At 35.5% G+C, this 22995-nt stretch overlaps 1 protein-coding gene across 2 annotated transcripts in view; it reads right to left on the minus strand.

Moving 5' to 3' along the window:
* Positions 1–299: 299 nt before the first annotated feature.
* Positions 300–22995, minus strand: part of LOC113514445 (DENN domain-containing protein 2A-like) — a 30886-nt gene continuing 8190 nt past the window's right edge. The window contains exons 1-11 of one of the 2 annotated variants that reach the window (XM_052902059.1): positions 19533–19624; positions 14886–14994; positions 13552–14006; positions 12603–12742; positions 11412–11508; positions 9856–10172; positions 8925–9074; positions 4865–5036; positions 3822–3929; positions 2751–2921; positions 300–2359 (exon numbers count right to left, since the gene is read on the minus strand). In XM_052902059.1, the coding sequence (XP_052758019.1) occupies positions 2039–2359; positions 2751–2921; positions 3822–3929; positions 4865–5036; positions 8925–9074; positions 9856–10172; positions 11412–11508; positions 12603–12742; positions 13552–14006; positions 14886–14994; positions 19533–19583 (2091 nt within the window). In that variant the 5' untranslated portion in view covers positions 19584–19624 and the 3' untranslated portion in view covers positions 300–2038. Of the gene's footprint in view, positions 2360–2750; positions 2922–3821; positions 3930–4864; positions 5037–8924; positions 9075–9855; positions 10173–11411; positions 11509–12602; positions 12743–13551; positions 14007–14885; positions 14995–19532; positions 19625–22995 lie in introns of those variants that run through there. The other variant, XM_052902060.1, reaches the window with a different exon arrangement.

The following is a 22995-nucleotide window of genomic DNA, read 5'->3' on the forward strand; positions in this document are numbered from 1 at the left end:
CAATAATACAAGAAATCTATTAATTAAAAAATAATATCCACAAAGTATTTCATTGACAATTTACATTAATAAAAAATTGTTTGTATTAAAGCATGAGATATCTAAACTAAACATAGTTTTTTTTTTTTAATATTATGAACTGGTCGACAACCTCGTAACAATATCCCCATCCTTAAAAAATTGCTATTCATTTATAAATGACCAAATAAACAATAAATATCAAATCTTAAGCAAAGAGAGAAAGAAAAGAAAATGGATACAAATAAATGCAGTTTACAATGATATGTAGTATCATCAGCCATTATCAGCATTAACTCGGTCATTATCAGCATTAACTCGGCCATTATCAGCATTAACTCAGCCATTATCTGTCCACTACTAAACATACATATCTCTCTTATAGATTGCCATATAGATATATGTAGTGTGTGTATATATATACACAAAATTGCTTTAATAAACAATTAGAACATTCCGATGCTTGAAAAGGTTCTTTAAACTTACAACGAATGGAAAACCAAATCATTTGACAAATGTCCTTTTTATTATAAATGTGAGTACCTTTGCTTGTTTATTGGTGCACATTAAATAATGTTTAAAAAATTAGACATATGTAATAAAGAGTTGAAGTGTTCTTTATACAACTTAGAATGGCAAACAAGCTGATGGTCCACCTGATGGAAAGTGGTAACCGTCGCCTATACACATGAGCAGTACCATGGACATAACAGAGTATACTGTTTCGCCCCTGATACCCCCCATGCGTTGTCGTTCCTGAGGACTCAGGTGTTATTCCTCTGTACCCTGTAAATTCACTACCATATCGCACCCTTTAAACCGAAATACAGGGATGCAAACACAACTGCATCACGGTAAAAACACGAATATCCATTTATTTGTTTAAAAACATTAATCTCTAGAACTAACAGTCGGATTTTATAAATTCTATTTGCATTTGATAGCTTATTTGTAGAGGAAGATTATAGGCAACATCACAATACGACCAAGAGTGAAGCCACAGAGTAAAACTAGTATGTAATATTTGGTGAAGGACATAACGACGGTTTACCAACAATAAATACCAACGTATACAAAATAGTTGTATAAATCTTTTCCAACCTTACATATCTCCTTTTCTATGTTACATAGAGAAATAATTTTTACATCAAAATTATTGTGAATTGATATGAAGACCTAAGATTACTCTTTACTTTAACATATTTAGTTACCTTAGTAGTAGTAAAATTTTGTATTTATTAATTAAAAAATATTAACGATTAACACTGGACACAGGTTACTTTATAACGTTTGCTATGTTGTCATGAATGTAGTTAGCTGTATAAAAAAGTATTTGCGGTGGTCATAAGTCATGATAGAATATTTGTCTGGAAAATCTAACTCCATTATTGTACAGTTTACTTTATTCCATAAAAAGAAATTAGAAAAAAATTGAATTTTCTAATTCCAAAATGTCAATATTGTCAACTCAAAAAGGTCATCAGTTTATATATCACTAAAAAGTCCATTTAAATTCCTGACTAACATTCTGATAGTGAAAAACAATCATTAACATAAAATTTTTCCAAGAGGACATTATATGGCAAGAAAAAACCATAAACCCCCTGTCTCAACGTATTCGAATAAGCTCCGATTATCTGACTACCCCATTAAGGATTACAGTCGTAAACATACACATTTTTTATTTAAACTGAACATAGTTTATACTTAAAGCATTACATTTTCAAACAACCGTAAAAAGAAGTTTAAATCAACTGTATTGTTTTTGTATTTGTTCTACATATAAAATATTGGCCAATAGGGAACCAATACTAATGATTCTTTTTTAATCGAAAGAGTCCATTCCCGTGTTGTAAAAAAACTGGACTATTACTGCATATATTTTCAAAAATCGATTGAAAGATACAGAGTGATACACAAAAAATACATTTGAATCGAGACTTCATTTTGACAGTCAGTTTAAAAAAAAATATTACCATAATGTAGACATAGCCAATAAATTACACTTCAACACGTCTTTTTATGTAATCAAGTCTCTTAATTTACTTTTTAATAACTTCACTTTTTTATTCACAGCACTTCTATAGTTTTTACTTTCGGAATTCTTGTGAGAGTCACTTTTGCTTCTGTTGCGGACGCGTTCCTCGAATAGTTGGTAAAAGTTGGGCAGTGGGGCGTCGACGAAGCCCTCGTCGACGGTGGTCGATGACGCGGAGGACGCGCGGCGGCGGTGACACGTCGCCATGTTCTGTATGAAATGGTTAAACATGGCCGTCTCCGTGAACCACTCGAGGAAGTACTGGTTTTGTTTCGACGTCGCGCTCTTTGTGAACGCCTCTTTCTGGAATAAAAAAAATATATATATAAATTACTTACAATTATTTTATTATATTAGCCGTTAATTGACCACTGCTTGAACACAGACCTTCCCCACAAGGGCAGTTTTGCCAGTAGTTACCACGCTTGGTAGGCGGTATAGTAACCACACTCAGGTCTTTGGTGATGTTTTAAGAGAGACGCTGCTGCCCATTCCTTGACCATAAGTTCTCTTAGTCACCTCTTATGACACCCACGGGAAAAGAATGCCATGCCGTTTTGAATCGAGATCTACACGACTTTAATTTACATACATACTTCAGAAACATGAGTTAGATAGAGACACCCAAGCAGACTTCTTTTGTATAAACTTTTCTTCTACTTCCATTATGAGCGATAAATTATCAGTAACTCACGTCGAACACAACTCCCCCCTTCCCCAGGGCGCCGTCTTTCACCTCTCCCTCGGCGAAGAACCGCCAGAAGTCGCCGAGGATGTCCACAAAGAACCGGAGAAACGCTTCCGATATCATCACGTTACGGGTTTTCGAGTCCTCCGAGCGATCCTTGTATTTCAAAGACTCCATCTGAAAATAAATATTAATATTATGAATTAGTTTTTCAGGTGGTCCTTGTGATTGTGAATGTGAGAAAGACTATTTTCCGCGCTTAGCCTCTCATTTGGGCCGTTGTGCGTATGAGTCGTGGCTAGTACAGCCAACCTAGCTCCGCCCAGAAGCACAGAAGCTTCCTGGGTTCTTTACAGGCCTCACGGAGCGACCTCACCGTTTCGAGGATTTCTAAACATTGATGGGCCACAGCCTCACATTCCAGGATTACGTGAGCAGCCGTTTCTTTGACGTCGAAACAGCCTCGACATAGAGGGCTGTCTGTGGCTCCTATTGTGTAGAAACCCCTTCCTTTCCCGTGGATGTCGTAACAGGCGACTAAGGGAATAGTCGAGGGATGGGCAAGAGCGTCATTCATAAAACATCACCAAAACCTGCTATTTCCAACTTGCCTGACGAACGTAGCAACTAAAACATGGCAAAACCCTCTTATGGGGGACGCTATGTCCAACAGTGAAGTTATTATTTGCACGATTAATATTAGCTAAATATTATAATTTTTTATTATTATTATTTCAGCCGTTAAATGTCCACTGTTGAACATAAACTTTCCCCATTAAGGGGAGTTTTGCCCGTTATTTTTTTAGAGGTATTTTAAGAGGGACGCTGCTGCCCATCCCTCGCCCTACTTAGTCGCCTCTTACGACACCCACGGTAAAGGAAGGGGTAGCCTATTCTATGCCTAGACTGATACACGACAAATTAGCTGAATATGGAACTGTTTAATTATTCAATAAGAACTTTGTTATTACCTATTAAAAGCAAACCAAGTATTCTAATCTATTCTACAATTAGATAGACGTAAGTACTGAGAGAGATCTGGATGGCCTCTCATGATCAGACACGCTGTGTGCTCACCTGCAGAGCCGTCTTCAATGTCTTGTAACTGGCGGTGGGCAGTATGGTGGACTCGTCGCCCTGACAGTGAAGCACTTTGGACGGGTGCCTCAGGTCTATCAGCATACCCTGCAATAGTTATAATTTATAGTGAACATGCTCACGTATTTAATCCTAGCTAGAATAGTTTCTGGCCATTTTTTGATTTAACATGACAGAGCCAAGGGAAAAGGGTCATTAAGGGTAACAAACAATATCCCACAAAACAAACAAGAGCCCACGTGATCGAAACTGGTAACCTAGTTTTGTTTGACGCAATCAGAAATAAATATAAACCTTTGTACTAATATTTATATTATTATGTTATTGTTGACATCGACAATTTTTGTCAGGTGAGGGGAAAGGATTGTTGGTAATTCAGGTTACCAGTTCCATTGCTAGCAATATACCCTGTCAGGTCGACCTTCACGCGATTCCCCCTTGAAACCTTAAGTTTTTTATGGTTGTGATCTGTTTTATGTGCCAATAAAATAAAATAAACCATCGTGCTGAATTCCAAATGCATTCATCACGATGGGCTAACTGACCTGCTTTTTCATTATTCATCTATCATCCCTCTCTGGTGCCCCGCCAGTGTATGCCTATTGGTCTTGTTAAAAAATTGTGTCAGGTCCCTACTACCCTTCCCCCTAGTACAAATTAATCAATCGAGAGAATCGTTATCACTGGCGAGTCCATCAGATAGAATAAGACGACAACGTGTGCTTACTCTTTCTCATGTGAGCGCCTTCCAGCGATTCTATTGATAGATTCGTTTGTACCTATATTTCCGTGTCTATGTATCTAAAGCTTACTTGCTCCTTTTGCAGATATTTCTAATTTTTTTTTTAATTTATAACACAGGGAGGAAACGAGCATGCGGCTCACCTGTTGGTAAGTGACTACTTATATTTCCATACAAGTTTTTTCATTTAAATTTATGCACAAACCCCACTAGCTATTCTGTCATTGGTACCTCACACCCACGCGAAGGTATGATTCCATTGTAATCCATTAAGCCATACCTCATGTATGGTGGTGTCTGTCGGTTTGCAGGTGAGCATCCCAGCAAGGATCGGTAAGGGGGCTTCGAGCACGTCCCGCTGTATGGCGGACGGGATGCACGAGATGAGCGGCTGCTGCCACACCAGCGGGTACAGCGACCACTGCAGCGCCTCCATGCATGACGACAGCACGCTGCCGATACAGTGTGGTAACATCGTAACAATATGTAAACTAAATAACATAAAGTACCTCCACATGATTTTATATTAGATTATGATATTAATATTAGACTGGGTGAAAGTATTTTTTTATACAATTTAGAATTGCAAACAAGCTGACGGCCCTCCTGATTGAAAGTGGTAAACGTCGCCTATAGACATGAGCAGTACTATGGACATAACAGAGTATACTGTTTCGCCCATGATACCCCCCATGCGTTGCCATTCCTGAGGACTCAGGTGTTATTCCTCTGTACCCTGTAAATTCACTGCCATATCCTACCTTTGAAACCGAACCGAAACACAGCCATGCAAACAAAATTGTTTCACGGTAGAAACACGAATGGAACAGAGGTGCCCAAGCAAACGACTTTTTTACAAAGTCTCCCTCTGGTGAAAGTGGCACACATAATTATCTTTGAGAACGCGTTAATGCCATTAAAATGTACTCTACTTATTTTTAGATCTCTCATAAGTAGGGAGGGTTAGGACAATTTGTTTTGCATTTAACAAATAATTTTATAATGTTTCAGTAGAAATAATTTGTTTATTTCAAATAATACAAAACCGAATATGAATAACGTTTGAGATCATACATAGTTAACTGTATATATATAAAGAGATTTCAACAAAAAACTGATGATATAATGTATATAAATATATAATATTATATACGATATGTATGTATTTTGATTTCAATTGTATAAGTTACTTATATATGAAGGGTCCACTTTTTAAAATAATGATGAATGTAAAAATGTTTAAATTGTATTGTATGACATTTGCCATTATATTACTTGACAATGTATGTATTAAATCTTCTTTGAACTTAGCAGTATCTGTTTGCTGCTACCACTAGATAAATATGTTTTTAATATTTTGATTACACGGCTAGAATATACGTCACAGGTATTCACTAAATTATAATGATAAATGTCCATCTAGATCGAAATGTGTAGATCTATTATATTTGACCATTATTATCAAATCTGGCAAATAAATAAATTATTATTATTATTATAGAAATAATTTGTTTATTTCAAATAATTTGTGCATCTTGCATTCTGCAAGGTCGTATATATATAAAGAGAGTTAAATACTGATGATTTGTATATATGATTGATTATATACGAAATGTATTATTTTGAATACAATTGAAAGAAAACTTATATATGGAAGAATTTATTATGTTTTAATAGAAACATCTATAATGACTCTATTAGGGCATGAAAATGGTGTAATGATAAAAGTGTAATCGTTTTAAATGTTTTAAAATGATAAATGAAGTAGCAGAGAGCAAGAATATTAAGACAATTTAATAGTTTTGCGAACATTTTACGATCAAGATAATTATCTATGTTCCTGGGCTTATAATCGTATCTAATATCCTATCTGGTATAATAAACCGTTAATAAATGCTGATTAAACAAAATCTAAAGTCATCGTAACTTAAAAAATTCGTATGATCTGTTGATGATGTTACATTTACCGGTGTGTAGGCAAAAAAGCTTTTATATCCTTATATGGTATCATGGAAGAAGACTTCAATAAATCTTAAAAGAAATCACCAAAACTTTTTGGCGTTGTCCAAAAAGATAGAACAAAGGCAATTATGTTAAAAAAGCTATGGTGATCTAAACAAACTATTGATTATAAGCTTTCAATGATTTTTTCGACAAAAATTTTCAACACTCTGATAGAAATAATAACGCAAGAAAGGCACATTATAATTTACTATCGAGAGTCTTTAAAAAATATATCTGTCGGATGATTCAAACTTGTTCTAAAATTCACAATATTTTTTATTAAATGCAAAAACAATCTTACATTTTTAATAAACTTAAAGATGGTTATATGCCTAAAATTTGGAAAATGGCTTTTTCAGTTCATAAAATTTCAAATATCATTCGGTTATAGAGAAGGGTGGATACATGTTCGACTTGTTTGATGAAAAACTGAGAAAAAACAGTTCATCATCAATTAAGATTGCTCCTCTTCTCAACAATGGGAAAGAAAAATCACTAATTTTGTTCATGACGTCATGCGAGATATTGATAATAGAAAATTTAGTCACACAAAAAGATTTTGAAGTCTTTTATGATAAAAAAAGCTTGGAAAAGCTCGTTTGACAGCTAGGCAAGATGTTACAACAGTAGCGATTGCAATGGATTTTTCAAAAAATCTTTCTGTACCGAATATAACTACAAACGATGTATATTATAAAAGGCAGTTTTTGAGTTATTTTATGTTTAATATTCATAATAGTCTTGATTGTAAATTCTTCATCTTATTTTTTCGCTTACGATGAGACAAACAAAAAATCTCAATCAGAATGTAGCCTCTCATCTGTTTCATTTCATAAAACAAAATGGAGTTAAATAAGTCTTCTTATTAATTTTCTAATAAAAAAACTCGTGTGGTGGTCAAAATAAAAATTATACCATCTTTACTGCTACACTACATATTCATTCGATTTCTTATAAGGCGATACAAAAATTAGTCACAGTTATATTTCAGGTGTCAGACCATTTTCGGAGTGTGATTGTAAAAAACTCTTTATCTATCAAAAGGCGTTTTAGAGTATTGAACAGCTGATAATATGGAACCCAAACTATATAATTTATAAGCAGACAGAAAACATTCAGAAAAATTCTTAAAACATCTAAATTATAAAACAAGAAGCATTTAGTGGACTGATTATCATGAAATGTTTACAAAAAAACTTGTCCTTTTCCTCATAGACCGGTGCGTGAATCTCGAGTCCAGAAGGATATCATGTTTCTTGAGAGATATTTCAATAATAGTCCATGGGATCTTGTGTGTAACGTGTTGCGTCTCCGTCTAAAATCCACCAGAAATCCTTCTTTTGCAGTTATGAAGGCAGTTAATGACCAAATTCAAATTAATGGTTTGTCGTCTTATAATAACAAACTTTTTCAACAGCAAAATATAACGACCTGCAGTTCCTAAAAAAGTTCTGTAGGCCTGAATGGATGACGTTAATATCGATGAACTTCCTCATGTTGCATATAAGTACAGGCACGTATATAAAACAGTCATTTTACTATTTATTTATATCATACTATTATACATTATATTTATATTTTAAAGACTTACTTTTGATTAACATTATTTTTAATTAGTTTATAATATTTTGAATTATTAATTTTCCAAATAAATAATGCTTTGATACATGTTATTTAATTTTTATATATCAAAATTTAATTATCTTTATGTTTGAGTTTTTTATATATGGGTTTAAAAATTTAAAACTCAATTATATAAAACAAAAGACAAAGGACATTCATCATTATTGCCTACCCTTCATATGAATCAAAATTTTTGTTTTTATAGAAACATCGTTATAATGTTTAAGAGACTTAGCTAGTTATTTTTTAAGACACTGATTTTGGTATAAAATAAAAAAAAATCTCTTATATATATATATATATATATATATATATATATATATATATATATATATATATATATATATATATATATATATATATATATATATATATATATATATATATATATATATATAAAGAGATTAAAAAAAACTGATGATTTAAAAGTGCTTGTAAACAAGTCTTTTTGAAGTATAAAGATTATTTAAATTTAAATAAAATACAATATTTGTGTTTATATAATAAAAAAATTAAATGTTTTTTTCTATTATAGTGATATAGTGTCAATTCGTATTGTTATTTGTAGTTATAAAGTATTTGTTATAGTGCTGATGCTCTCCTGGGCGAGCGTACTGTAATGCTCACCCAAAAGAACAAATAAATTAAAAAAAATAGAATTTTTGCGCGTGTGGAAATAACTATAGTATTCTACACTACACGGAGAAACTCACCTGAGCTGATCACTGATGACGATGACCTTCCGCTCGAGCAGCAAAGAGCCGAAGACTTTAATCACCAGGCCGGCACCCAGCGAGTCGAGCAGAACCGACAAATTGTCTTCGTCAGCTCGCGGCTCGATGGGACGTTTTAAGATTTTTGGTCTGTAATGAATTTTTTTTTTACAACACAGGGGGCACACGAGCATGCGGCTCACCTGATGGTGAGTGACTACCGCCGCCCATGGTCACCCACAACACTATTATATATTTTTATAGGCTGGAAATCGAACATATGGTACGCTAAACAGTATACTCTGTTATGTCCACGGTACTGCTCATGTCTATAGGCGACGGTTACCACTTTCCATCAGGCGGGCCGTCAGCTTGTATGCCATTCTAAGTTGCATAAAAAATATGCTATATACTATGATATCTCTATCTTTGTATATAACACTTGAAAACTACAGTTTTAACACTTCTTAGGTCATAAATAGCAATGGCATATCTTTTATTTAAAACTCCAAAAAAACATTTTTTTTTTATTTAGCCTTTAAAAATTGAATTTATGTCAGTGAAAATAATGTATATATATTATAATTCAGAAGTCTCGTGTAAAAGGGGTCAGGACCGCGAGAGCGACGGCTCTAATATTGCAAGTGTTCATGGGCTGTGGTAGAAATTTAACATATTTTTTTTATACAACTTAGAATGGCAAACAAACTGACGGTCCACCTGATAGAAAGTGGTAACCGTCGCCTATAGACGTGAGCAGTACCATGGACAGTATACTGTTTCGCTCATGATACCCCCCATGCGTTGCCATCCCTAAGGATATATATATATATATATATATATATATATATATATATATATATATATATATATATATATATATATATATATATATATATGTTTATATATTTAATTTATGACTCACACATACCTTGGCGTGTAGCGTCCACTCTTCACGTCATTGTTGTTCTCTAAGTCCAAAAACCTTGGTAACTCATCGCCCAAGCTTTCAGACTTGTCGGCGAACCCTTCCAAGTACTGCTCGTCCGGCTTCCCGCCGCTCCGTCGCAGGTCGGGCATGGTTTTGCACTTCATGGTGTCCAGCTCTATGGAGCGTCGGCTGGTGTTCGAGTACGTAATGGTGATCTCCTCGCCCGGATCGGGGAAGTCCGTGTCGATGAGCTGCTGGAGTATCGACTGGATCTCCGTCTCGGAGCTGCCGTGGTGAGATTCTATTTCTTGTAACACCTATGGAATTCGTTCGTATTTATTTTTTTTAATTATAACTTTATTTGACCAATTTTCACCAGAGGGAGACTTTGTACAAAAGTCGATTGCTTGGGTACCTCTGTCCCATTCGTGTTTCTACCGTGTAGCAGCTGTGTTTGCATGGCTGTGTTTCGGTTTGAAAGGTGGGATATGGCGTGAATTTACAGGGTACAGAGAAACAACACCTGAGACCTCAGGTATGGCAACGCATGGGGGGTATCATGGGTGTAACAGTACACTCTGTTATGTCCATGGTACCGCTCATGTCTATAGGCGACGGTTACCACTTTCCATCAGGTGGGCAGTCAGCTTGTTTGCCATTCTAAGTTGTATAAAAAAAATTGAATAAAAATGCGGGTATACAATTTACTAAACAGTGATCACTACACTAGGCTCGCAAGCCTGCATCGTAGTAATCGGTGAGTGGCTAATTTAATCCATATTTACTGCCATTTACAGTCCGGTTCTTGTACAATTTTATCATTTATTTACATATATCATTAAAATTATATATTTATTTCAAAGCTAATACTTTATTGCGGGGGAAAGGGATTGTTAGCAATGGAGTTTGACAGCCCCATTGCTAGCAATATGCCCTATTAGGTCGACCTCCACGTGGTTCCCCCTGGAAACCATCGTGAACAATTCTTGTTGAATTCGTCACGATGAGCTAACTGACCTGCTTCATCCTCGCCTATCATCCTTCACTGGTGGCCCGCCGGTGTATACTGATAGCGCGGGTGGGGTTACCATTCCATTATCATCCATTAAAAAAAATACTTTATTGCAATAATATGTAATAATACCGATATTCTAAATACTTTTTATTTATTTATTTTTTGAAAAACGTACAGCTGAATTACAGTCAATTTATGAGTATTTATACATACATGGATGACTGCTATTCTATCACGAAAAAAGTACTAAATCGAATTGAATAAAATTTGGTACATACGATAGTTTTATCCTAACTTATATCTATAGGCGACGGTTATCACTTTCCATCAAGTAGGTCGTCAGTCTCTTTATACACTGATGCATGCGGGCAAAGCCGCAAGAAACAGTTAGTACTAAATAATTAATTGTTATCACCAGTCGATAAAAACATACCAAAACTTTTCAATAAATGTTTAGTAAAAAAAGTATTATTTTATGAATGGAAAGAGTATAAATACGAAATGACATTAGCGAAAAAAAATGTGCTAATTTAATATATACCTTATAATAAAACCCGGGCGCCCTATATTTCCCAATGATACAGTAACAGAGCGGTAGACATGTCGTAGCGCCCTCTGGTAGCACGCGCCGACAATAACTGAAATAGAAATAATTTTAATATATCAAACAAACCTTTTTTAATGACCATTTAAGTGACCGTAGATTAATCATCACCAGCGACATTAGCAATTCATTTGCATTAATTGCTTTAGGAGCATTTGAATAGTCATAACACACACGCACGCACGCACGCACGCACGCACGCACGCACGCACGCACGCACGCACGCACGCACGCACACACACACACACACACACACACACATACACACACACACACACACACACACACACACACACACACACACACTCACACACATATATATATATATATATCCTTAAAGACTACAGTCTGGGGTATTTCAAAAAGATATATTATTTATTTATTTATTCATTAGTACATGGCGGACTTAATGCTAAAAGCATTCTCTCCCAGTCAACAATAGGGAAGTGTCAGAATACTCGAATGCGGCACTACTAATTATTGATATACATATATACTAAAATTACATATATAAACGAATAACAAATATAATTACACATATATGATATATACTATATTATACACGAATTTGGGAATAATATAAAGCACTTACTGCTCGGATAAAGATAAAAAGTGAGCGTGAACGCTTTAAGGATATTAAGGATATTAATTGAAATTTAAGCATATTAAGGATTCTTCAATCTCTAGCGTTACAGGCATTTATGTTTGCCATATAAAAAGAAATACAGTTTAGTTCCTACTACAAAAGTCTACGTAGGTTATATTGAATAGATGTGTTGTACACTTATTTACAATTTACGTATATAAAAATCTCGATTTCACCATTATCAAAATTCCAATTTCTCCAACTGACAAAGTTCTTCAATATGGAGAATAACACTCACCTATGGGAGAAAGGGAATTTTAGTAAACGGAACTAGCAACCCTATTACTAACAATTATCCTATCAGGTCGACCTACTCGCGGTTCCCCCTGGAGACTATTGTAATTAATGCATGTTTCATTCGCCACGATGGGCTAACTGACCTGCTTCACCTTCACTTATCATCCCCCACTGGTGCCTTGCCAGTGTATACCGATAGCGAAGGCGGGGCACCAGTTCATCATCCATTAAAGCAAAGCACTCACCCGTAGCTCCTCTCGCCCCGCTCGTCGGTGAGCACTAGCGAGTAGCACTGTGCACTCGCGTCAGCCGACCACTCTCCATTGCTAGTCCAGCTTAACGTTTCCGGGAATATGAGATTCTCAATGTGGGGTGGCACGTGAACCTGGAGAAGATCGGATTCAATTGCTAAATAGTTTGGGGTCTGCTATAGAATTTTATTGTATATTTATAGTATTGTATCAAAGAAAATGTGATTTCTTAAGTATTAATTTAAAATCACTAAGAGAATGTAGTAACTAATTGTTTAATACAAAATGCCAAGCGTGGCTACTGGCAAAACTACAAGTTAAAAGCTGATATGAACGATGATTATTTTCCTGGTAAAATATTCTTAACATTAACTTGTGTTGTCTATTTTTTTTTTATCCGTGGCTTTATCCAGGTTACAAATACATATGTATCTGATTTCTGATACTAAATTGAAATAATTTAATATCAGAATTCAGGCCCCAGACTAAAATATCCAGACCTGCTTTAAACTAAATATCGATCTGTTCAATAGTCTTCGAGTTAAAATCGTATATAGGCAGTTAAGATCAGGCTATATGTAAAGATTAGTAAATTTGTATATATAAGAAGTTATTTGTACCAGAGGGAGACTTTGTACAAAAGTCGATTGCTTGAGTACCTCTGTCCCATTCGTGTTTCAACCGTGAAGCAGTAGTGTTTGCATGGCTGTGTTTCGGTTTGAAGGGTGGGATATGGCGTGGATTTACTGGGTACAGAGGAATAACACCTGAGTCCTCAGGAATGGCAACGCATGGGGGGTATCATGAGCGAAACTGTATACTCTGTTATGTGCATGCTACTGCTCATGTCTATAGACGACGGTTACCGCTTTCCACCAGGTGGGCCGTCAGCTTGTTTGCCATTCTATGTTGTATAAAAATTAAAAAAATGTATATAAATTACCTGACTAGGAAATACGCTCTTCACATAAGCTTCGCCGCTCATGTAGTTCAAGCCCACCAGTAAAGAAATATTAAACAATCCCTTGTCTCTGGTTTCGAAGGGCAAGTCGATATCTACACAGCCAGTCTTCTCGTCTATGCTCACGTTGTCTATGCTACTATCACTAAAGTCCATTGACAGTGCATTGCCACTGGCATCGGTCAAATTATTTTTAGAGTCCGACTCGTTCATTTTGTCTTTCGCCAAGTTATTCTGGGACGTGCGGAAACTTTTCCAAGAGCGGAATGTAGAGTATGGATTGTCTATGACCTCTGATTTGTAGGAGCAGATCGAGGTCTGGTGCCTAAATCTTTGGACTTTTACGTTTTTCTGGTCCAAGTATGCGACCCTGGAGGACACCCGACGTACGTAGTTTTTACGTTTTTCAGTCAAACTTCTTGTTATTTTCACTGAATCTGAAAGATATATAATCATTATATGAATAAGTAATACTAAATTTATAATTGATATATATTAATATTATGTAGGATATTAGAATAGGATAGGAGGGATGGGCAGCAGCGTCCCTTTTAAAACATCACCAAAAGCCAAACTTCGGCTGACAACCAGCCTGCCAAGGGTGGCAACTACTGGCAAACTGCTCTTTATGGAGAAGGCTATTTTCAGCAGTGGAAAATTAACGGCGGATACAACAATATAATTTAGAAGTTTGCTGTAACTTAAATTTTGACAGGAACAACACGGGTTCTCTAGTTAATTTCGCGAAGAGCAAGTGATCAGGAGAATAAATGACACTTGAGAAACGGCAAATCTTACCAGTTGGAGACATTGTACAAATCATCTGCATGATTACATGAGTCTCTCGCATGATTCTACAACTAATCAGTTTGTGCTTACATGATTTTGTTTCGATTTAAGCGATGAGCTATGGCAACAAAATGACAGGGCACGATGACTTAATACCTTAGTTCCTGGAGGGAAGGAATTGTTAGTAATGGGGTCTTACAGCCCCATTGCTAGCAATATACCCTCTATCAAGTCGCCCTCCACGCAATTTCCCCTGTTAACTTGTTAGTTAATTCTTCTGGAATTCGTCTCGATGGGCTAATTGGTCTACTTTCACCCATCTCAGGAGAGGTTACTATTCTATTCTCACCAATTAAAAAAGACCTAAGCCCGGAATACCATGGATATATAACGTTTAATATACTGTTCATATTTATAGGCCATTTTATAATGAATAATGTGGACCATTAGCTAATTTGTCATTCCAAGTCATATAGAAACATCACATTTATTTGGGAAACTATTAAACGAACGCGACTATGACCCACCTTCGCTTGTGCTCCCGTCAGATTCGGTGGGAAAGCTGCCCGGTTTATGATCGTCCATGTTGCACACGGCCGTCACTGTGTCGTAGATCTCGTTCATCAGACGGTTCAACTGTGGACAACAATTGACAGACGTTAATATACAGGCGACTAAGGAATCTTAATGCTTGAGGGATGGGCAAGAGGCGTCGTAAGAGGCGACTAAGGAAGGGCGAGGGATGGACAGCAGTGCCCATTTTAAAACATTTCCTAAGCCTAATTGCTGTTGCCAAACCGCCTGCCATACTTAGCAATTAATGTCAAAACCCCTCAAAAGGACGAGGCTTATATTTAACAGCCGTCAAGTATCTAAACTTGATGGCTGATATGATGGATGATGAATATAAAGAAACCTCACGTTACGATGTTCGTTCACGTTAATCTCCGATTGTGCTCGACCAAATTTTAATGAAATTTTGTAAATATATAATAAATGTATTGTTTGCTTCAACTTGAGAGTTAGGTAATGATAGAGGGAAAACAATGTCCGCTAGTATAATATGCGATTACATTATAATTTTCATATAAACCACCATTATAACCACACGCTATTGATTTTAACATTAATATACATATAAGTATTTATAATTATTTTCCTTGATCTACTGAAATATTACAAGTATTTTTGACTTTGTTATTTGCATACCTACTTATTCAAGAATTAAATCCTATAAGATTGTCTTAGAAAAACTGTCGTATTTTTTGTATCCATTGCTTATGTTATTTTATTTCAACGTAATACAAATAATAGTGTTTCATTTAATATATAAAATTAATATTTACATTGTTTACGCACAACCGCACTTTGGAATCAACTTCCAGCCGCAGTATTTCCGAACCGATACGACATCATAACCTTCAAGAAAAGAGCATATTCCTTTTTAAAAGGACAGCAGGACAGCTGCAATGCATTTGATGTTGTAGGTAATCGTAGGCGGCAATGGTCACTTACCATCAGGTGAGCCGCATGCTTGTTTGCCCCCTGTTATAAAAAAATACACTAACAAATACTCTTCTAATATTACGAATGCAAGAGTTTGTGGAAATTTTTACACGTTTGTTACTTTATCGCGCTTAAATGTTAAAATTAAAGGTACGAAAGCGACGTGTTATGGACGAATTGTCAACCCTAAAGGATAGATCCACACTTACTTTTAAAAAAGTAAATCGATCGATACAAATGAATGATAAAATACCTCTTTGGCATCAAATGGAAAGTTATTGTAAATTAACAGCGTGTGACCATATGTGGTCCAAGGAGATAACCTTTAAATACAAACAAAAACAAACATGCACTATCGATAATCCTAAAGGTCATGCGTTTAATAGAATTAAAGTATCATTACATGCAAAACAGAGGCAAGAAGAAAACACTGCAATTGTTTGGTGATAATCTAAGAATATTTTGATCTAGAATTTAATAGAATTTTAATTTATAAATAATAATAAATTTATGATAATTATTTCTTATCAATTTAACAGATAAGAATATAAAAGCTCAGTTGAGCATTGGCTAAATTGTTTTAATCCACAGATGAGTGTAAAAGTACTGTCACCAAACATCTCTGTTTGCCTCGTAATTGACTGGTAAATAACTCCTTCAGGTGTTATGGCTAACATGTGGGTTGTTGATGGGTGAAAATGGTATGGTGACCCCGCCTGCGCTAACGGGATACGCTGGCGGAGCACCAGTGAAGGGTGATATATGAGAATGAAAACAGGCTAGTTAGCCCATCATGATGAATTTATCAGGAACTAACCATGATAGTTTCCAAGGGGAACCGCGAGGAGGTCGACCTGGTTGGGTTTATTGCTAGCAATGGGATTCTCAGTTTTCATTACTAGCAATCCCTTTCACCTACAAGTATATGCTATTGTGGTCTTCATACCTACCTGCACACTCCTTATATTATATAAAAAAAAAACAAACATCTTTCTTTTAAGCACAGGCTTAACGATTACATTCTGACCTTTAGTTATATTAAATATCACACCCCAAAAATTGTTCTTATAATCTTTCTATTTATTTTTAATTATGTACAAACCTCTTAAACTTTTCAAATCCATTTTGCATTAAATACACAATACCTGGACCGAACAAGTACTAGTTTCTAGTCCGCGTCTCTTGCTTTCAGTCCGTAGCCAATTTGAGCAAAATTCTTATTAACAACGCGAGACCACTTAGTGCGAAGCGAACGCAGTAACAAATGATCTATTTTGTATACTATATAACATTCAATATATTGTCTTGATAAGTGACTTATGAGTTACGCGCGAAATAGTTTATTCAAAAAAGAACAAACCGAGAAATTTTACATAATTTTATTTCAAATGAGATATTTAAAGATGCTTGCAAAATGTTTTTATTTTGTCTAGCATTAGGTAAAGAATAATACAAACAATATAATTAGAGTAATCGGTAAAATTTACTGTGTAGGTCCCAGCATAGAATGGGCCATTTATTCCTTTCCCTTGAGTGTCGTATTAAGCGACTAAGAGAGCTTATAGTGAAGGGATGGGTAGCAGTGTCCCTTTAAAAACTTTACCGAAAACCAAATTGCAGTTGTTAACCCGCCCGCCAAGAGTGGCTACTACTGGTAAAACCCTACTTATGATTTTGGGGGGAAAACGACTGTTAGTGATGGAGACTGAGAATTTCATTGCTAGCAGTATACCCAACCAGGTCGACCTCCTCGCGGTTCTCCCTGGAAACTATCATGGTTGATTCCTGTTGAATTCATCATGATGGGCTAACTGGCCTGTTTTCATTCTCATCTATCACCCTTCACTGGTGCTCCGCCAGCGTATCCCGTTAGCGCAGGCGGGGTTACCATTCCTTTTTCACCCATAAAAAAAACCCCTCCTTATGGGAGAGGTTATGTTAAACAGTGGACAATTACCAGCTGATACAACAATCGGTAGGGGGGAAGGGATTGTTAGTGATTGGGTCAAATAGCCCCATTACTAGCAATATACCCTGTCAGATCGACCTTCACGTGGTTCCCCCTGGAAACCATCGTGGCTAATTCTAGTTGAATTCGTCAGGACGGACTAACTGACCTGCTTTCATCCTCATCAGTCATCTATCACTGGTGCACCGCCAGTGCATACCGATAGCGCAGACGGGGTTACCATACCATTATCACATATTAAAAAAAACCACAACAATCGGTAACGCAGTCTCTTTAATACAACCTTTGGTATAGAGAGAATAAAAAAACCTGGATAGTTACAAGATATAATGATTCATTTATCTTTTTATTGTAGGGAATTTTATTGCTTTTATTATTGCTTTTTTTGTTTTTTTTTTTTTATATACAACTTAGAATAGCTAGCAAGCTGACTGCCCACCTGATGGAAAGTGGTAACCGTCGCCTATAAACATGAGCAGTACCATGGACATAACAGAGTAAACTGTTTCGCCCACGATACCCCCCATGCGTTAAAATTCATTATTTTAAATTATTCAAATTATTTTCATTCTTTTATCTCTTTTACTATGTATTATGTGTACCTATGTTTGTATTGTAATTTGTGTGCTGTAAATAATGTAAATAAATTATCTATCTATCTATCTAAATATAAACATGGCCGTACAATATTCTTATGACGAATAGTGATAATCCCATTCGTGTTTCTATCATGAAGCATTTGTGTTTGCATGGCTGTGTTTCGGTTTGAAGGGTGGGATATGGCGTGAATTTACTGAGTACGGAGGAATAATACCCGAGTCCTCAGGAATGGCAACGCATAGGGGGTATCATGGGCGAAACAGTATACTCTGTTATGTCCATGGTACTGCTCGTGTCTATAGGCGACGGTTACCACTTTCCATCAGATGGGCTGTCAGCTTGTTTGCCATTCTAAAATGTATAAAAAAAAAATCTAGGATGTGATCAACATGTAACAAATTTCATGTAAATCATTCAGTCGTTTAGTTACATTTGTAACATTAGTTAGTAGTAATGTTTTACTTGTACCTTCTATGGTGTTACGGACAATAACATAATGCGCGGCACGTACTACAAGTATTCCATAACATGGCTAGTTAAATCAAACGTCATGGTCAGACACCATAATCTATTCACAATAGCGGTCAACAATGTAAGTTTCATTGTCTTTCGATCGAATCAAACAACGGATGTTGTTAAAAAAAAAACTTTTTAAATGCCTTCCAAAGGAAGAGTTTCTTAATTTGTCCGGATTTTTTTGCATAGGATTTACTCGGGAGTAAATCTGTTTCTTTTTTTATATTAATTTGACTATTGAATTGAAGCTGTCGTTTTATTTTACATATAAAAATTCTACGTATACTTATGTATAAACACACGATTATACTAAACAAAAAATAAAATTTATGACTTTTGTTTTAAAATAAAAACAGTAAGATTATTATTGTATGTATGTATATCAATAATTACTAGTACCGCATTCGAGTATTCTGACATTTCCCTATGGTTGACTGGGAGAGAATGCTTTTAGCATTAAGTCCGCCATGTACACATATTTGTACTAATAAATAAATAAATAAATTCATTTAAATTTCATATTTATTAAGATTAAAATGTTTGTTTATAATAAAATTAACTTAATAACAAAGAGAATATGTACCTGATCGTTGTAAGACATGTTAGCCATGAAAAAAATAACACGTATACACATACGCCCAACTTGACAGAAGAATTGCGACTGAATCGTGTTGCGGCCGTGTATAATGGCATAATTATGTCAGTTATGCAATAATAAACAATGCAAAGACCTTTTCATTGTGCTAGTAATTTGCGGGATTTCTGCTGCATTTCCACTTGTTGTAATATCCCGTTTTAAAGGTTTTTTTTTCATACAATTTAAAAAGGTAAACAAACTGATGGCCCATATAATGGAAAAATGTAACCGTCGCCTATGGACATGGACAGTACCATAGAAGATACTCTATGACGTTAATGGTACCACTCATGTGTTTTTTGAACACTACAATGTTGGGGGGGAAAGAGATTGTTAGTAATGGAGACTGAGAATCCCATTGCTAGCAATATACCCAACCAGGCCGACCTCCTCGTGGTTCCCCCTGGAAACTATCATGGTTAATTCCTGATGAATTCATCATGATGGGCTACCTGGCCTGTTTTCATTCTCATCTATCACCCTTCACTGGTACTCCGCCAGCGTATCCCGTTAGCGCAGGCGGGGTTGTTATATCATTTTCACCCATCAAAAAAAAAAAAAACACTACAATGTGTTACTCATATGATATTATAACATTCGAAACCTATGCGTTAGGTTATTTTTAGCGCCTTAAAAAAAGAATTTACTTATTTATTTAACACTTTACAGCGCCAATAATACAGAACTTTAAAGGATTTTAAATAAGCATAGCGGTCTTGTTGCATAAGAATCTCCAATCGTAATCCCTTTTTTCTTGTATGATATGCTGTATGTTCTATTCTGGGTAGATTTTATAATTATTTACTCCACTGCTGTATATTGAACTTGTAAATATTTTTGAAACAAAATCTTATTACGTACAATTTTGTTGATGGTTCTTTTTTGTACAAAGCAGACAGAAATTTGCACATATTGCTTTGTTACGCACGTATACATCTTGTCTGAATACGTCTATACATACACAAGTACATATATATTATATGCATCAAATATAATTACGTACACGGCAATTATTTGATGTTTCATTAAGAAGAACAGAGTTGGCTAAGCAAGCTCCCCTATCTCTTGTATTGAAACTACTCAATGATATTTTGAACCGGTATCCGCAATTGGATGTGTTTGCCTCCAACTTGCTGGAGTTTCGTCGAATGACCACAAGGTGTTTGTGTGCAGAAATTTAGAAACTAAATTTATTTATATGTATTATATATGTTATTGTACTGATGGTTTCCTGGGTGAGCGTATTTTTTTTATGGGTGAAAATAAAATGGTAACCCCGCCTGCGCTAATAGGATACGCTGGCGGAACACCAGTGAAGGGTGATAAGATGAGAATGAAAACAGACCAGTTAGCCCATCATGATGAATTCATTAGGAATTAACCATGATAGTTTTTAGGGGGAACCTATCGTGGAGGTCGAACTGGTTGGGTATATTGCTAGCAATGGGATTCTCAGTCTCTATTACTAACAATCCCTTTCCCCCGAGTGAGCGTATTGGAAGACTGTAAAGCTCATCCAGAAGATGTAATAAATAAATAAATAAAATTGTAACCAATGTATAATATATAGGAAATATTTTAGAAAAATTGATATGTGAGTCAGAATATTTATTTATTATTATATTATCAATGTGTTCTCAACGTTAATTAGGACAGATAGACAATCATACATACAGACAACAAATCACAAACATAATGATGTCATTTGTCCTTATATTTTAGAGTAATTACCTCAGAGCTAATAGTTATTATTATATGTACTTCATTATTTCTATCGTCCGAAATTCGTAGCGTTGTAACGGCCTCTATACATATAGATTTTTCACTTCGGTTTGTTTACCTTAATGCCCAAGAGTGAGACAGAGAACAGTCGATAGACCACCAATCGGATAGTTGGATGACAGCGAGGATGAAGTGGATAAAATTAGCACAGGACTTTTACAAGCACAAGTGGCGTCCGAAAATAGAGGATTCTGCCTAGTAGTTTATATGGACTGATTAGACGAATAGATGGGCATTACCTTAACAACCCATTACTACCCCACTGCTGGGCTATAAGAAGATATATAAACTACTGTAATTGTGGCTATTAAATGTTATTTACAATTTCCTTTTCTTATATTGGTAGTATAGGATTACTAAATTTACTGGCTACAGAGGAATAACACCTGAATCCTCAGGAATAGCAACGCATGGAGGGTATCATGGGCCAAACAGTATACTCTGTTGTCCATGGTACTGCTCATGTCTATAGGTGACGGTTACCACTTTCCATCAGGTGGGCCGTCAGCTTGTTTGCCATTCTAAGTTGTATAAAAAAAAATAGTAAAGATTTTTTAATAGGTAAAAATGGAATGGTAACTCTTCGGTGATACTAATGAAAGATGACAGGTGAGGATGAAAGCTGGTCAGTTAGACCATCGTGACGAATTTCCCTAAAATTAACCACATATATAGGTAGTTCCCAAACTAAGATAGGAAATTACGTGGAGGTTAACCTGATTATATTGCTAACAACCTGGGTATATTGTTAACAATAGGACTGTTAGATCTCATTACTAAGTATTCTTTCCCCTCCCAGTTAAAATAGGATTACTGAGGATAAAATAACGTGGTGGCATTACCCTGTCACCCCATGGAATTATAACAATTAATTTAATTATTAAAATAGCCAAAAGATTATAGGATAACATGGTAGTCCAGGTAAATGGAATTCAATTGTAAATCACATAATTCCAAGAACATAGTCGTGCTATGCTACTGTGTATGGTGTGCGTACTACGTAATGATTAGCACTAATTGATGACTTATATCAGTGATATCATGGTCAATCGCATAATACTTTACTTATATTGTACTTGTCTACAATTGAGGCGTATAAAAATAAAGGCAAATTTTCACTCTGTACTAAAATATGTTTTCTTAATTAAAATTCAAATTATTATAATTTTAATTTTCTTTAATCTGTTTTTTTTTTAATGAGTGATAATGGAGTGGTAACCCCATCCGTGCTATCGGTATACACCGGCGGGACACCAGTGAAGGATGATAGGTGAGAATGAAGCAGGTCAGTTAGCCCATCGTGACGAATTCGACAAGAATTGTTCACGATGGTTTCCAGGAGGAACCACGTAGAGGTTGACCTAATAGGGCATATTGCTAGCAATGGGGTATTCAAACTATAGTTTGAATGGGGTAAACTACTAAAAAAGTAGGGCATTCAAAGTGACGGTTACCACTTTCCATCAGGTGGGCCGTCAGCTTGTTTGTCATTCTAAGTTGTATAAAAAAAATTAAACAAAAATATTGTAAGCATATTGTAACCAATAATGAGCAGCAGTAACCTTCTCAAAACATCACCAAAGCCTAACTGCGATTACTAACCCGCCTGCCAACGTGGCAACTATTA

Source organism: Galleria mellonella, unplaced genomic scaffold (genome assembly GCF_026898425.1).
Source record: "Galleria mellonella isolate WM207_F2 unplaced genomic scaffold, CSIRO_AGI_GalMel_v1 utg87, whole genome shotgun sequence".
NCBI classification, from domain to species: Eukaryota; Metazoa; Arthropoda; class Insecta; order Lepidoptera; family Pyralidae; genus Galleria; species Galleria mellonella.